General features: G+C 57.5%; 1 protein-coding gene across 12 annotated transcripts in view; it reads right to left on the bottom strand.

Moving 5' to 3' along the window:
- The window catches only part of DIP2A (disco interacting protein 2 homolog A), an 86,291-nt gene that overhangs the window by 20,857 nt on the left and 52,071 nt on the right, over positions 1-13,363 (bottom strand). For 10 of the 12 annotated variants that reach the window (XR_009047681.1, XR_009047680.1, XM_057696674.1 and 7 more), the window contains 7 exons: positions 13,058-13,177; positions 11,590-11,704; positions 10,084-10,223; positions 7,783-7,919; positions 7,296-7,376; positions 6,729-6,856; positions 4,393-4,507 (listed from right to left, as the gene is read on the bottom strand). Coding sequence is in view for 8 of the 12 variants with exons in the window: in XM_057696674.1 (XP_057552657.1) it covers positions 4,393-4,507; positions 6,729-6,856; positions 7,296-7,376; positions 7,783-7,919; positions 10,084-10,223; positions 11,590-11,704; positions 13,058-13,177 (836 nt within the window). In the remaining 4 variants the exon portion in view is untranslated. The remainder of the gene's footprint in view (positions 1-4,392; positions 4,508-6,728; positions 6,857-7,295; positions 7,377-7,782; positions 7,920-10,083; positions 10,224-11,589; positions 11,705-13,057; positions 13,178-13,363) is intronic. The other 2 variants (XR_009047683.1, XR_009047682.1) reach the window with 1 other exon arrangement.

The raw sequence follows: 13,363 nt of genomic DNA, 5'->3' as shown, positions 1-13,363 counted from the left end.
AATTTAAAAAAGCAATCCCTAACAACGGAAAGTAAAACAAATGAACTCAACCGAAGTGGAATCAGGTTGGTGGCACAGCCCCACAGAGAGACTCTATTTAAAGTGACTTTAAACACGGTAATTTGATTAATCCAGTCCTAGTGGGATACACCCTGTGGGCAAAAAGGATTGAAAAAGCATCTTAAACTGCACTTGGAAACCTCACACTTGAGAGGTAGTATGGAGACTATCATTTTCAGACTGTGGTGTGTGCAGAGTGGCCTCAAGACACGTGTACTTCTAGAGGTGTCACCACTGCAATTCTTCATTGTGGGGAAAGATTGTGAGTTAAGGAAAAACCCTGAGGTCTTGAACTTGAGTTGGAACCAGCGGCATAAATGCACGGTACAGGCAACCTTATGAGCAGAGGGACATTGTTTCCTGCTCTGTCCACTGAAGAAAGCCAGCGACATCAAATGCCCCAACCGTGCTCCCAAATGCCACTTCCCCTGGAAGGCAGCAGGGCCCCTAGGGCCCCAGCTGTTTTTGGTCTAGGACACGGAAAGGCACCAGCTCCGCGGGCATCAAGCCTCCTGTTCTCGAGTGTGGCCTCAAAGAACCTGGGGAGGGGGGGGGTGTCGGAAGGAGCCAATCCCAAGAGGCTCCCACTGAACACGGATGAATACATGTAATAACCACAGCCCACTAGTCCACAGTGAGTCAACACCCAAAACAACCCCAGGGAGCCAGCTCAGGACCTGAAACCAACCCTGGATCTCGTTTTTCCGCACAACCTTCCCCCCAGGTCCCCCAGCGGACACGGCACTCTTTGCAGAAGACACTTCCAAAGCTGCTGCATTAACAACGAGGAGGGAACAGAATCGAGGCAGCGCCCCCACTGAAGCCCTAACAAACCAGCGGACACAACGTGCCACCTCCCGTGAGATGTCAGCCAGGAAATGAAGCCCGAGTCTCATCAAGCCTCCAGACCCGCCTGCTGACACGCAGAGCTACGGGGAACAGAGGAGCACACTGAGTGACACGGCCCAGGCCCTGCCGTCAGAGCCCAGGCTGGGGACACGTACTGGACAAACGATCCGTCTCTGTCAATAAACAAACTGCAAGAAAAACAGGACAGAGGAGGAGTCTACAGATTAAAAAAGACTTAAAAACCTGGCCCAATCAAGTGCAGTTTTCACCTTATTTTGATCCTGAGTTTAACAAACATACTAAACATTAGATAATTTGGGAAATTTGAATAGTGACAATATTTAATTACACATATAATTGCATGTACAATTACATCAAAAAGAACAAAATACCTAGGAATAAATTTCACCAAAAGGTGAAGAACAAATGTACACTTAAAACTATGAGACACCGATGAGAGAAACTGAAAAAGACACAAATAAATGGAAAGATATTCTGAGATCATGGACTGGAAGAATTAATATTGTTGAAATATCCACACTACCCAAAGCCAACTGCAGATTTAATGCAATCTGTATCGAAATACCCATGGCATTTCTCACAGAACTAGAAAAACACTAACATTTGTAGGGAATCACAAAAGACCCTGAATTGTCAAAGCAACCTTAGGAAAGAACTACAAAGCGAGAGGTATCATGCACCCTGACTTCAAAGCTCGTAAAGCTACAGTAATTAAAACAGTGCGGTACTGGCACAAAACAGATGTAGATCAGTGAAACAGGACAGAGCGCCCAGGAATCATCAGACACGTACGTGGTCAGTTAACTTACAACAAAGGAGACAAGAGTAGACAAGGCGGAAGGAGAGCGCCCTCAGTAACTGGTGTCGGGAAAACTGGACGCCACACACAAAACTAACGTATAATAGACTAAAGATGTGACAGTAAGACCTGAAACCATAAAACTCCTGGAATAAAACATAGGCTGTGGTAAACTCCTGGACATCAATCTTGATGATTTGACACCAAAAGCAAAAGCAACATGAGCAAAAATAAACAAGTGGGACTATATCAAACTAAAAGGAAAGGAAACATCATCAAAACAAAAGGAACCTATCGACTAGGACAAAATATTTGCAAATAATCTATCTGATTAAGGGCTAAGATTCAAAATACATAAGGAATTTGTACAATTAAACAGCAAAAAACAAAACAAAAAAATGAAAAAACAAATAGTGCAATTCAAAAATGGGCAGAGGACCTGAACAGACATTTTCTCCAAAGAAGACATAAAGATGGCCAACAAGTATATAAAAACTTGCTAAACATCACTAGTCATCAGGAAAATGCAAATCAAAGCCACAATGAGCTACCACCTCACCACCCCAGAATGGCTATTATCAAAAGGACAAGAAATAAGAAATGCTGGAGAGGATGTGGAGAAAAGGGAGCCCTCCTGCACTGCTGCTGGGAAAGTAAATTGGCATAGCCACTGTGGAAAACAGTATGGAGGTTCCTCAAAAAATTAAAAGCAGAACTACCATATGATCCAACAATTCCACTTCTGGGTATTTGCTGGAAGAAAACAAAAATGCTAACTTGAAAAAAATATATGCACCCCTGTGTTCACTGCAGTATTATTTATAATAGCCAAGATACCTAAGGGTCCATCAATGGATGAATGGATAAAGAAATATGGTGTACACACACACACACACACACACACACACACACACACACACACACACACACACAGGAATATAAGCCATAAAAAAGAATGAAATCTTGCCATTTGTAATAACACAGATGGACCTTGACGGCATTATGCTAAGTGAGATAAATCAGACAAAGAAAGACAAAAACATATGATCTCTTACATATGAAGTCTAAAAACAAACAAAAAAACAAGCTCATAGATACAGAGGACAGATTGGTGGTTGCCAGAGGTAAGGGGGGGGGGGGGCGGGGAGAGGGAGGATGAAGTGAGTCAAAAGGGAGAAACTTCCAGTTACAAGACGAGTAAGTCCTGGGGATGTCTTGCACAGCACAGGACTACAGTTAATGCTGTATTGTACAGCTGAAAGTTGCTAAGAGAGCAGATCTTAAAACTTCTTACCACAGGAAAAAAAATGCTACAACTATGCGTGCTGATGGACATTAAGTAGACGTACTGTGGTGATTATTTCACTATATACACAAATATCAAATCATTATGTTTTACATCTGAAACTAATACAGTGTTACACGTCAATCACACCCCAATAAAACCTTTATTGTTAACTTTTAAGATGTCAAACTGGTACTTCTTTTTTAAAGAAATAAACACTAAAATTTACAGGTAAAATCTGTGAATCTGGGATTTGCTTCCAAGCACCCCTGAGGGAGAAGCGGGGAGGGTGGGTGGAGCACGGCTGGGGCCTGGACTGGTCGTTGTTGAAGTAGACAATGGACACACGGGGGCTGTCACGCTCTCCTTTGTATGTTTCATATATTAGAAATATTCCACAACAAAACATTAAAAATAAATGCTGTAAATATTAGAAGAAAAACGGATCTTCTGAAGCTCAGCTCCCTAGCCTCCCTGACACTGGACCTCGTCTGCTCTGCACAAGTGTCCTCTCTCGGTGGCCGGGGCCAAGCACACGCCACACAACTGACCCGAGTGCTGGGACACCAGAGGGCTTCCCTGAAAAGCCGCCAGGACTGAAATTCACCCACAGATCTGTACACTGTGGTCCACGGCTGCCTTATTCGTAACAGCCAAAAACTAACAACTCAGCGTCCACCAAGGTGTGAACAGACAAGCAAAGGAACACAAGCAGCGATAAAGAGGACTGAGCCACTGAGCCACTGAGCCACGCGCACGAGGAGCCACACACAGTGAGGCCGAGGGGCAGAGTCCCGGCCGGGAGCCCGCGCCGGGATGGCTGCACAGACGCCCAGGGCAGGGGCAGGGCGCGCGCCTGGCGACATGAAGCAGCCTGCAGCTCCCCACGAGACGGGAGTGCTCTTGCCTGTGGCTACCTGGGTGTGTACATCTGTCAAAACTCATCAACCTGGGTGCTTGAAAATGGGCTCCTTCTACATGTAAGTTACACTCAGGAAAGCTGAGGGGACATCTACTGAATGCAAAGTTTACTCCCTTCCCCACAAGAGAACTTGTTGAACCTCGTTCAGTGTTTATGGGTGTGAATGCAGACGTGCAGGCAGTGACAGTGCGCATGCAGCGTGCAGGAGAGGCTGAGGGTGTGTGCAGCACGAGGTGGGACGCACGCAGAGCCCTGGCCCGAGCACCAGGGGGTCACGCAGCAGCGCTTCCAGCCTCGCTGCACATTTGAAACTCTCACAGCGACACGGCAGAAACACTGACGGATCCAAGTTCCCATCTCTCACCCCTGTGGACGGCAGCTCTGCAGGGCCGCCCGCCCTCCCCTGCGGGTCAGCCCGCGCTCAGCCAGGGCCCAGCACGTGCCGCAGGCGCCCACCTGCAGCACGCGGCTCATCCACTGGAAGCTGTCCTCCTCCGAGGCGTCGGGCCGCTGCTCCGCCACCAGCACGATCCGGTCGTCGTGCAGGACCGTCACGGAGAACACCGCGATCCTGCGGGAGGAAGGGACAGAGATGACCGCCCGGACACCCTGCTCCGCCCAGAAGGATGCCCAGCGGGGCTGGAGGGAGACGTCGTCCAACAGCCACAAACTTCCTCCAATGTGGAGGAAGTTTCAATTCACAAAACAGAGGGGACTTCGGTGCAAAGCAAACCACCAGGCACACGTTGCTAAAGAAAGTTTTCCTTAACTGCAACGTTAATCCACAGGATGTATTTGTGCAAAAATCTTTGTCCAGAAGTTCTATTATTTTTCAGTCCAGGTGGTGAAACCTCTCACCGTGCGTCACTCTGCTCATGTCTGTGCCTGCTGTCAGTGGACCTGTTTCTCGTGTCTTACTGAAGAATTTCAACGTGTTCTCCGTTTCTCTGTGTTGCCTTTTCTTCCTTTAGACTTTGAGTGGATTCTCTCTTTCCTTACAAGACATGCAGCTGTCTCCCCCCGTGCCTGTCCTGTCGGCACATCTGCCGCCCCAGCTCTGGCCCTCACGGACCCACCTTCTCTCGCTCGCTCCTTTGGCCGCTGCGCGCACAGGCACGTACATGCATACACACATACGTGTGCACACACTCTCGCTCTTCTATGCAACGAAGTTTTACCTAGTGTTAACATTTCCTTACTTTCACACACCTTGTTTTTTTAGTACCTTCCCCAAAAGTGTTTTCACAAAAACGGTCTTTTTGTGACAAAACTTCTGAAACTTACATATCCAAGAATATTTTTACTGCAACTGCACAATTACGTGACACCTTGGGATGAATGTAAAGTCTAGGATAAAAGTTCCTCTGAAAAACTTAAAATGATACTGCACCATCCTCCTCTTGCTCCAGCCACTCTGCCGGGAGGTATGACGCATTCTGGCCAGAGACAAGCCCCCGCAGGCCCTCTTCCTCCAGCCTCAGCGTCCAGACACACCCCTCCACCTGGAGTCTGCTATCAGGATGCCAGCCTCTCTCGCTCCACTTCTCTCTTAACTTTTCTTTTAAACTTTCGATTTCTTGACTTCTGCAGTAGCTTCTTTATCTGGGTTTCCAGATGATCAACCCACTCTCCAGCTGTCTCCGCCCTACACCTATTCCATCTAGTAAACGACTGTTCTGTTGTGGCGTCTTGACCTCACGTAGCTGGAGTTCCTGGCAGCTCCTGTCCCGTGCGCAGCTCCTCCCTGGGAGCCAGGCAGTTCACCTCTCCAGCCGCAGACGCGACCACCCTGCGTGCACCCAGCTAGTCACTGGGCCGGGGTCACTGCCAGGTGCCATCAGGTGTCAGTGGCCATGCAAGGAGACGGTCTCCCTAATGCACCCAGGAGCAGGCGCGGGCTACCCTGGAGTCCCCTCTGTGGACACCTGCGCCAACGGTGCCTCTGGCTTCTGCTGTGAGTCCCGTGCGCCCTGGCTGCAGGCTGCATGCACCCACCAGGCCTGCCTGCCCTGCTGGTTTCTCCCAGGTGGTGATCCATGGCCACCATCCTGAGCCGGGGAAGGGCCGCTGCCCCAGCTGACTCACCACTGACAGAATTCCCTGATGATTTCTTTAAGGTATATTCAAAGGAAGGCTCCGGCCGGGTTCACAGGCGCCCTAGCTTGAGTAACAAAAGCACTCCCTTGAGAAGAATAAAATTAAAAAACGCAGTGGCTAAGTGGACCAGCTGGGAGAAGGGGCCACTTCCTTCAGGACAGAGAACGTGGAGCTGGACGAGCTGGACAGGGCTCCCTCCCCACCCCAGCTGCTCGGGGCCAGGCCAGGGGCCCCTCAGTTGCTCTGCGGACGTGAGAACCTGTAAAATGCTTGCCTAACACATGCAGGAAAGGGGACCTAGCTGCGTCCCAGGAGGGAATGGCCTCTGGTGATTTCAGGGAAAAGGGCGCCCTCCGCTCCAGTCTGCACTCCTGAGGTTCCCGGGAAGCTGCCTGGACACCCTCGCCCTCACGCACGTGGTGGCTGTGTGGTGTCTGGGCCCCGTCTCCACGCCCAGGTCAAGGTCTGGATCTCACCCTCTAAGGAACCGTGAGCTCTGTGCGTGGTGAGGACTCCAACTCTGGCATCCTCGTGCAAACGTCATCCTGTTCTCTGTGACGCTTCTCTGATGAACAGGAATTTTTAGGTTTCGTGTATTCAAATTACTAGGCTGTCCTTCACCCCGAGAGGAGCCCTCTCGAAGGTGAGGTGCAGGAGGAACCTGAAGACCCGCAAGGGGACCCGCAGCGCGTCACCTGCCTCTGTAGACAAACTTCATGGGCTCCACGGCCAGAGCGGTGGCCACAACGTCGTCCGCGTTGTGCCTGCGGACGCCCACCACCATCAGCCCGTCCAGCTTGCCCACGACGAAGACCAGGTTATCCTGAAGGCAAGGATGCTGGTCAGGCCCAGGACACGCGGGCAGGCCCGGTGGCTCAGGCCCTGCTACAGAGACCCGACAGCACGGAGACGACGTGACCCACAGACAGGGCCGGCGGGCCCCTGCCCAGGGTGACAGGGAGACGTGGGCGGCGCGACCAGGGGTGAAGGGGCCCTGAGCCTGGTGGGCTGGAGGGGGAGGGGCACCCAGGGCCGGCCTCAGCGCAGGAGAGCTCGGGGGGGAGGCAGCTGTGGGGGCAGCCTGTAAGGGACGCGCTGCTACCGGGCTGTACGGACAGGGTTCCCCAACGGGGCCCCGGTGGCGCTCTGGAGGGACGGACCCCCGTCGCAGGTGGGGTCCTGGCACGGCGGACGCGGAGCTGCACCCCTCCCCAGCCCTGAGCCCATCGGCAGGCCGCGGTCTGGCAGTGGGACATACTCACAGGCCCGATGAAGCCCAGCAGCCCCGTCCTTGTGAAAGGCCTGTTGGAGACGGGCGCGCCCCCTGTGGTGACCGGCACCGTCTGCACAGAGCGGAGGGGACGACGGTCAGGCGCGGTCCACGGGGACAGGGCAGGCGGGAGACCCCCACACACTCACTGCCCGCGCTGGGCACGGACCCTCAGACGGGGCGTCCCTGCGTCTCTCTGGAGGGGAAGGCGCCCCCCCCACCCCCCAGCCAGAATCCCTGCCCGTTGGAGAGGCCCCCGTCGGGCTCCTGGCCAGGCCAAAGCGGCCTCCATGGCCGATCCCCGCCTCCCGTCGCGTGCAGGCCCGGGGAGGGGGAGGGGCACACGCGCTGGACTGTCCCGAGGACCCAGCGGCTCAGGCCCAGAGGAGCCGGGTCCTGGGCCAACCTGGGTCCGTCAGGGCCGCGACCCCGGCGGCCTCACCCGCTCCGCTTCAGCAGAGGCAGGACCAGGCACAGACCTCGAAGACGGTCTTGGTGATGCCGGGCAGCCCGTAGTACGCCGTGGCCGTGGCGCCAGAGCCGACGCAGATTTCTCCAACTTCGTCGGTTTTACAGAGGTGAGGGGGACCCTCCGGCTTCACCACACACAGGTCAGCTGAAGGTAGAAGACAACCCTCAAGCGCAAGAACAAAGAAGAGCCCCGCGAGCTCAGTGTCTGCAGGGCAGACACGAATGGCACACGTGCTCGGAGACACACACCCATCGGCCACAAGCCTGCGTGTTCCACACGCACATGTGAAGGTGACAGGAAGTGCTCCCCGTCACATGGGCTCCGTGGCTCCCCCCACACCGCCCTCCTGAGGCCACGGGAGACCGGAGGTGCCACCACCCACTCCAGGCCTGACGACCCCACCCACGTGTGGGCCCTCCTGTGGCCCCTCCCGCGGCCCGATGACCCGCTTCTGTCTTCACTAAGCCTGCGGCCCAACCCTCGGCTCTGGAGACCTTGCCAGTCTGGTCCCTGCAGCGCTGGCCACCAGCCCGGCCACAGCGCAGGCGTCCAGCGAGGTCCCGACAAGAGCGACACGCACACCAGGATGTACAGCATCCCCTGAACGGAACCCAGCCACTCAGGCACGGACCAAACAACCTGCAGCCCTGGGCGTCGCCCTCTCTTCGCCTCGGCCTGAAGTCTTCCTAACCGACTCTCACCTCGAAGAAGGCAGAGCAAGGAAAAGGCAGGGGGGCGCCTGGTCCGTGGCTTCTGTTGGCTCACAGACCAGGTCAGAGCCTCTGAAGGGCACAGACTGAAGGGTGGCGGGGCTGTGTGTCTCCCCCCTCCTCGATCCACACACTCGCCGTGTGCATTCAGATACCATGGAGACCCGCCACGTCACAACCAGACATGAAGGGACAAACCCCGCTCATCGTGGTAACACAACCCTGGGGCTGACAGTGGAAGCGGTGCATCTGCCAAAAACAAGGCCCTCTGGGTCCTCAGTGCCGCAGTCCCATGTGTACTGGCCTCGGGAGCAGACACACCCCCTCCCAGGGGAGAGCACGTGCACACACACCTGGGGGAGCGTGTACACACACACACACACCCCCGGGGGAGCACGTGGACGCACACAGAACCTGGTCCAAGTTTAAGAATAAAACAAGCCCCACTGTGAAAGTCCTTATACTTTCAATCAAGAGAATCTCCTATAATATTTCACCAATCTTTTCAAGAATTACTATGCTTGCCTCACAGCAACTAAGAATCAACAAGACCTAAGAACGTCTTGGGCAACTAAGAAGGCAATGAGACCCTGTTCTTTACTCTCTACAGAATGTTTATCCTCGAGTTCCGGCTTCTACAGCACTGAGTCGTCCTTATTTTTGACAGACTTCTGCAAAAGAAGAGAGCTCACGTTCCTAAAAAATTGGAACTAGAAACAAACACAAACGTCCAGCCTTGTTCTAAGCGTCCTGACCTCTGGCGCACACGCAGGCCCAGACGGCAGCCCGTGGCCCTCCCACTGGTTCCCCGCCTGTGTCCGAGTGCGGGCGGCTCACACCTGCCCGCGAGCGCCTGCGGGAGGCACAGCTGCAGACGCCGGCCCCGGGCCCCACCAGACAGGGTGACTGACGCAGAGACGGGGCCGCTCTCTGGAGGTGCCCAGATGGGCAGACAGCTGCCCGGACCCCAGAAGGGCCGGCACGGGGAGGAGGGGAGCGGCGCCCCCACGCACGGCTGCCACGGGGCCTCCCAGGCCAGGCTCTGCTCCTCATCTGCCCGTGACCCTGCACGGGGTCCAGGTGTGCAGGCACCCGCGGGGAGCTGCAGGGGGACGGCACCCTCACCTTCCCGTGCACGCGTGCTGCCGTGGGCGGCACAGACACCCCGAGACACGTGCGTCATGCAGGCCCGGGGCCTTTCCGGAAGCACAGGAACTCCCGGGAACCTTTGGGCTCACGCCGCCCACCCAACAGGCCCTTGCCGGGATATAGAGACAATCTCGTCACCGGGCTGCGCGCAGACATCCCAGGGCCTGAGGCCAACGCCTCGCCTCGACGTGCGCCTCCAGCACCCGAGCTCTGTCACTGCTTCCCCGAAGGTGGGGAACCAGCGTCGGGTCCACAGGTCTTAAACAGCCCCCCCGTATTTTAGCACAGCTTTAACTTGATACAAAGGGGGGCAAAAAGCAAAAAACATGTTACAAATTACAACCCCAACTCGCACAGGGAATCACCTGAGGCCCTCTGGTGCCCGTGTGCTCCAGAGCCTCTGCGGCTGCCCGGACGCAGGACAGGACCCTCCCCGGCTGCGAGCTCACCTCCAGGCATCACCTGGCCCACGTCCTGAACGGTCAGGACCGACAGCTTCTCTTCCACGTCCACTCGGATCACCCCGTGACTGAGGCCGCTCATCGACAGCACAGCTCTTCTTGGAGGAGGGCCCCCCAGCTCGGGCGGCCTGGAACCACAGCTGATCAACGGATGCAGGGACGGAGCCCACGGGGGTGGGATGGGCCACGGCCGCTGCCGGCAGGACGGCGAGCAGCAAGTGGCTGCTGTGCCGGCCGCGGGGACGCTGGCTGCGGGGCCGCGGGGGCGGCGTGCACCCCCACGCGTTTGCACGAGGCCCCACCCCAGGCACTCCTCCGCAGGGCGTGGGGTGCGGGACGCCAGAGGGCTGCGAGGAGGGCACCTTCCAAGGAGGGCACGAAGGTGACTCCGCTTCCACCAGGCCATCCTGGGACGCCCCCCACCTGGGAGCCCTGGGCAGCAGGTAGCACAGCGACACTTCCTGCGAGCAAGCCCACGGGCACTGGGACCAGAGGAGGCGGCCTGGGACCGCGCGGGACGCGTGGCCGGCCGCTCGCCAGCCCGAGACCATCACACGGCAGGCAGAGCTCCCCTGAGCAGCCCTTCCCGACTCCTGACCCTGGGGAGCAGGAGAGGCAGCAACGCGACGGCTGGTTGCTTGCGACCCCAAGCTTGGGCCTGATTAGTTTCACGGCAGCAGGACACAGGATGCTGAGAAACCAATGTCACATCCTCTCCAGTGACAAAGAATCCCTCTGCTGAGCACAAGAACCCCCGTGGAACAGAGGAAGAAGCCCTCACGGTCTGTGACAGGCTAAGACGTTGTTTCTAATGCTAATCATCAATGAAACCTCAGGGTTAGTCCCTGCTGTCGATAAACACACAAACATAACAAAACCAGAACGGAGACGAGCTTTCTGACAATTGAGCTGAGGGTGGAAGACTAACACGAAGTTACCCTCAGCTGCAAGCACACCGCCCTCTGCCCGAGGATGGGGCTGGGGGCAGCGTGGAGGACAGCCCGGTGGGGAGAGACGGCCGGGGCAGGAAGGTGGGGCGAGGGGCACACCTGGCAGGGCCCGGGAGGATGTGGCTGAGCGGGACAGAACGCAGCCTGGGGGCAGTGGGGCCAGGGTGCACCTCTGGGAAGGTCAAGGGTCCTGCAGGCACGGACTCCTATCCACGGGCGATGGCCACTGGCCACTGGCCGCCCTGCCCCGGGACGGGGGCGAGTCCACAGGGCCTTCCTGATCTGAGGAGCACTCGGGAAATCCAGCCCACGTGCTGCAAGAACCTAGAGATTGTGGCCCAGGGAGCCGCTATGGAACACGTGCCACGATCAGGCTGGCGTGGGACGTGTGGCCAACACGGGGTGGGGACACGGTGCCGGGGCTGCCCCACTACGACGCCAACACGCCTGGGGCACGGGCCCAGGGCCAGGCACCGCTCACAACTTTGGGAACAAATCAGCTGAATTTGCTACCTCGGGTACCTCAGCTGAGCGAGGAAGCTACCTGCGGATGGCCACCGTGAGCGCCTCCGGGGAGCTGGCGCAGGGACAGATCACCTCCGGCCTCAGCCCTCTGGCCTGGAAGACGTTGAGGAACGCGTCACAGGAGGATATGGACCCTGCGTGGGACAGAGTGGACGCAAGAGCTGAGTGCAAGGCCAACGGGCACCCGGTGTGGAGGACACACCCCTTCACCCCACAGTCAACCAGTCAACGTCTCATGGGGAGGGGCTGGGGCTGTTCCCACGAAAGACAGGATACATTTTCATATCGCCAGTAAATAAGAAGCTGATTCTCACCCCTGGTGCTGTATCTGAGGTCTAACTCACGACCTCGCCACCTCCTGGTAGCTCTGCCAAGCAGGAGGTGAGCAGGGCACTTGCGCAGTCGGAGCCAAACCTTCCAGAGCACGCGGCCCCGGCCACTAGAGCACCCTCTGCTAGACGTGCCTCGGAGTGGCAGGCTCGGCCACGTGGCCTCGCCACGCCTCTCACTGCAGAGGCAGCCCAGCTCTCTGCCCCTGCTTCCCCGCCGGCGCTGCCCGGCCACCATCTGGGGTGCCAGGGACACGAAACTCGGCTGTTGGGAGGCTGGGTGCTGCCCGCTCAGGGCCCGAGTCGGCACAGCCCTGCACACGCCACGACCTGCATTGTCCGCGCCACGCGGCCCCAGGAAAGGAGGGGGCCTGGGCATGAGTCCTTGCACCCAGCAGGGGACGGTCAAGACAATCCAGGTGGCCTGGAGCTACAGGGGGGCGATGGGCGCCCGGAGGGGCAGGCCCTGGGGTCTGCGGGGCAGCCCTGGTGGCTTGGCAGCTGGTGAGGTAGGGTGGGGACGCAGGGGGACATAGCGCGCGGCGTCTGGAGGCCGTGGGGGCCCCGCAGGGCTCGGGGTGGGTGGAGGGAACGAGAGGCTTTGGGGTGCTCTCCCAAGTATCAGGGAACCCAGGAACCTGGGGGTTGGGGCCACACTGGACAGGGGATCCGATGAAAGGCCAGCCTCTGGTCCAGGGAGAACTGCATGCGTGAACAGCGCCGGGGCTGTTAAACCAGCAAGAGAGCTCCCGTCCCCCGGGCAGGGGCCCCGTGCTGCATGGAAGCCCACCAGGGCCACCGAGGCTCGCGGGGATGCCCCAGGCAGTCCTGGACAAGCCCTGCACTCAGGCCCTGGACGAGACTGGGCCAGCCGGGAGGGCGGCACCGCAGAACCAGTGCAGGGGCGCGCAGGCCACGGCGTGGGAGCCCTCACCGAGCTCTGGCTGTACCTACGTTCTGGTCAGACTCATTCAGGCACAGACCTCCCGTCCACTGGGTCAGAACCACTTTAAACGAAGAGGCCTAACAACACGCCTGAGACCCACTCGTGAGTCACCACGAGACCCCGCGCCACGGAGCAGGAGGCGCACCCGTGTCCACACGGCCCAGCTCAGCCTCCACCCCCGGCACCCCAGGCCTGCGTGGGGGGATACTCACATGGGTTCGCGCCATCAGCCACGATCAGCAGGCGCAGGGAGCTGAGGCTGACGTCTCTCTGGCCTCGCTGAGCCAGAAGAGACCAGTGCATGTCACGCGACTTCACCAGCGCGGCGCGGGCTGTGGGGCGGGGCGCCTGCGTCAGGGGCGGCGAGCACAACGCTGGCCATGCACCCTGCCCGCCTGGAAACCAGCAGCTTCCCCCGCCCCCGCCCGGCCCACCTGGAAACCAGCGCAGCTCCTTCTCAACTGATGCTCTCAGAGCCTCTCTGCTCTTTCCACACCTGCCTCCTCCCTCTCGAGCTG

The sequence above is a fragment of the Hippopotamus amphibius genome, chromosome 10 (genome assembly GCF_030028045.1).
Source record: "Hippopotamus amphibius kiboko isolate mHipAmp2 chromosome 10, mHipAmp2.hap2, whole genome shotgun sequence".
Lineage (NCBI taxonomy): Eukaryota > Metazoa > Chordata > Mammalia > Artiodactyla > Hippopotamidae > Hippopotamus > Hippopotamus amphibius.
This window is presented reverse-complemented; position numbering and strand designations above follow the sequence as displayed.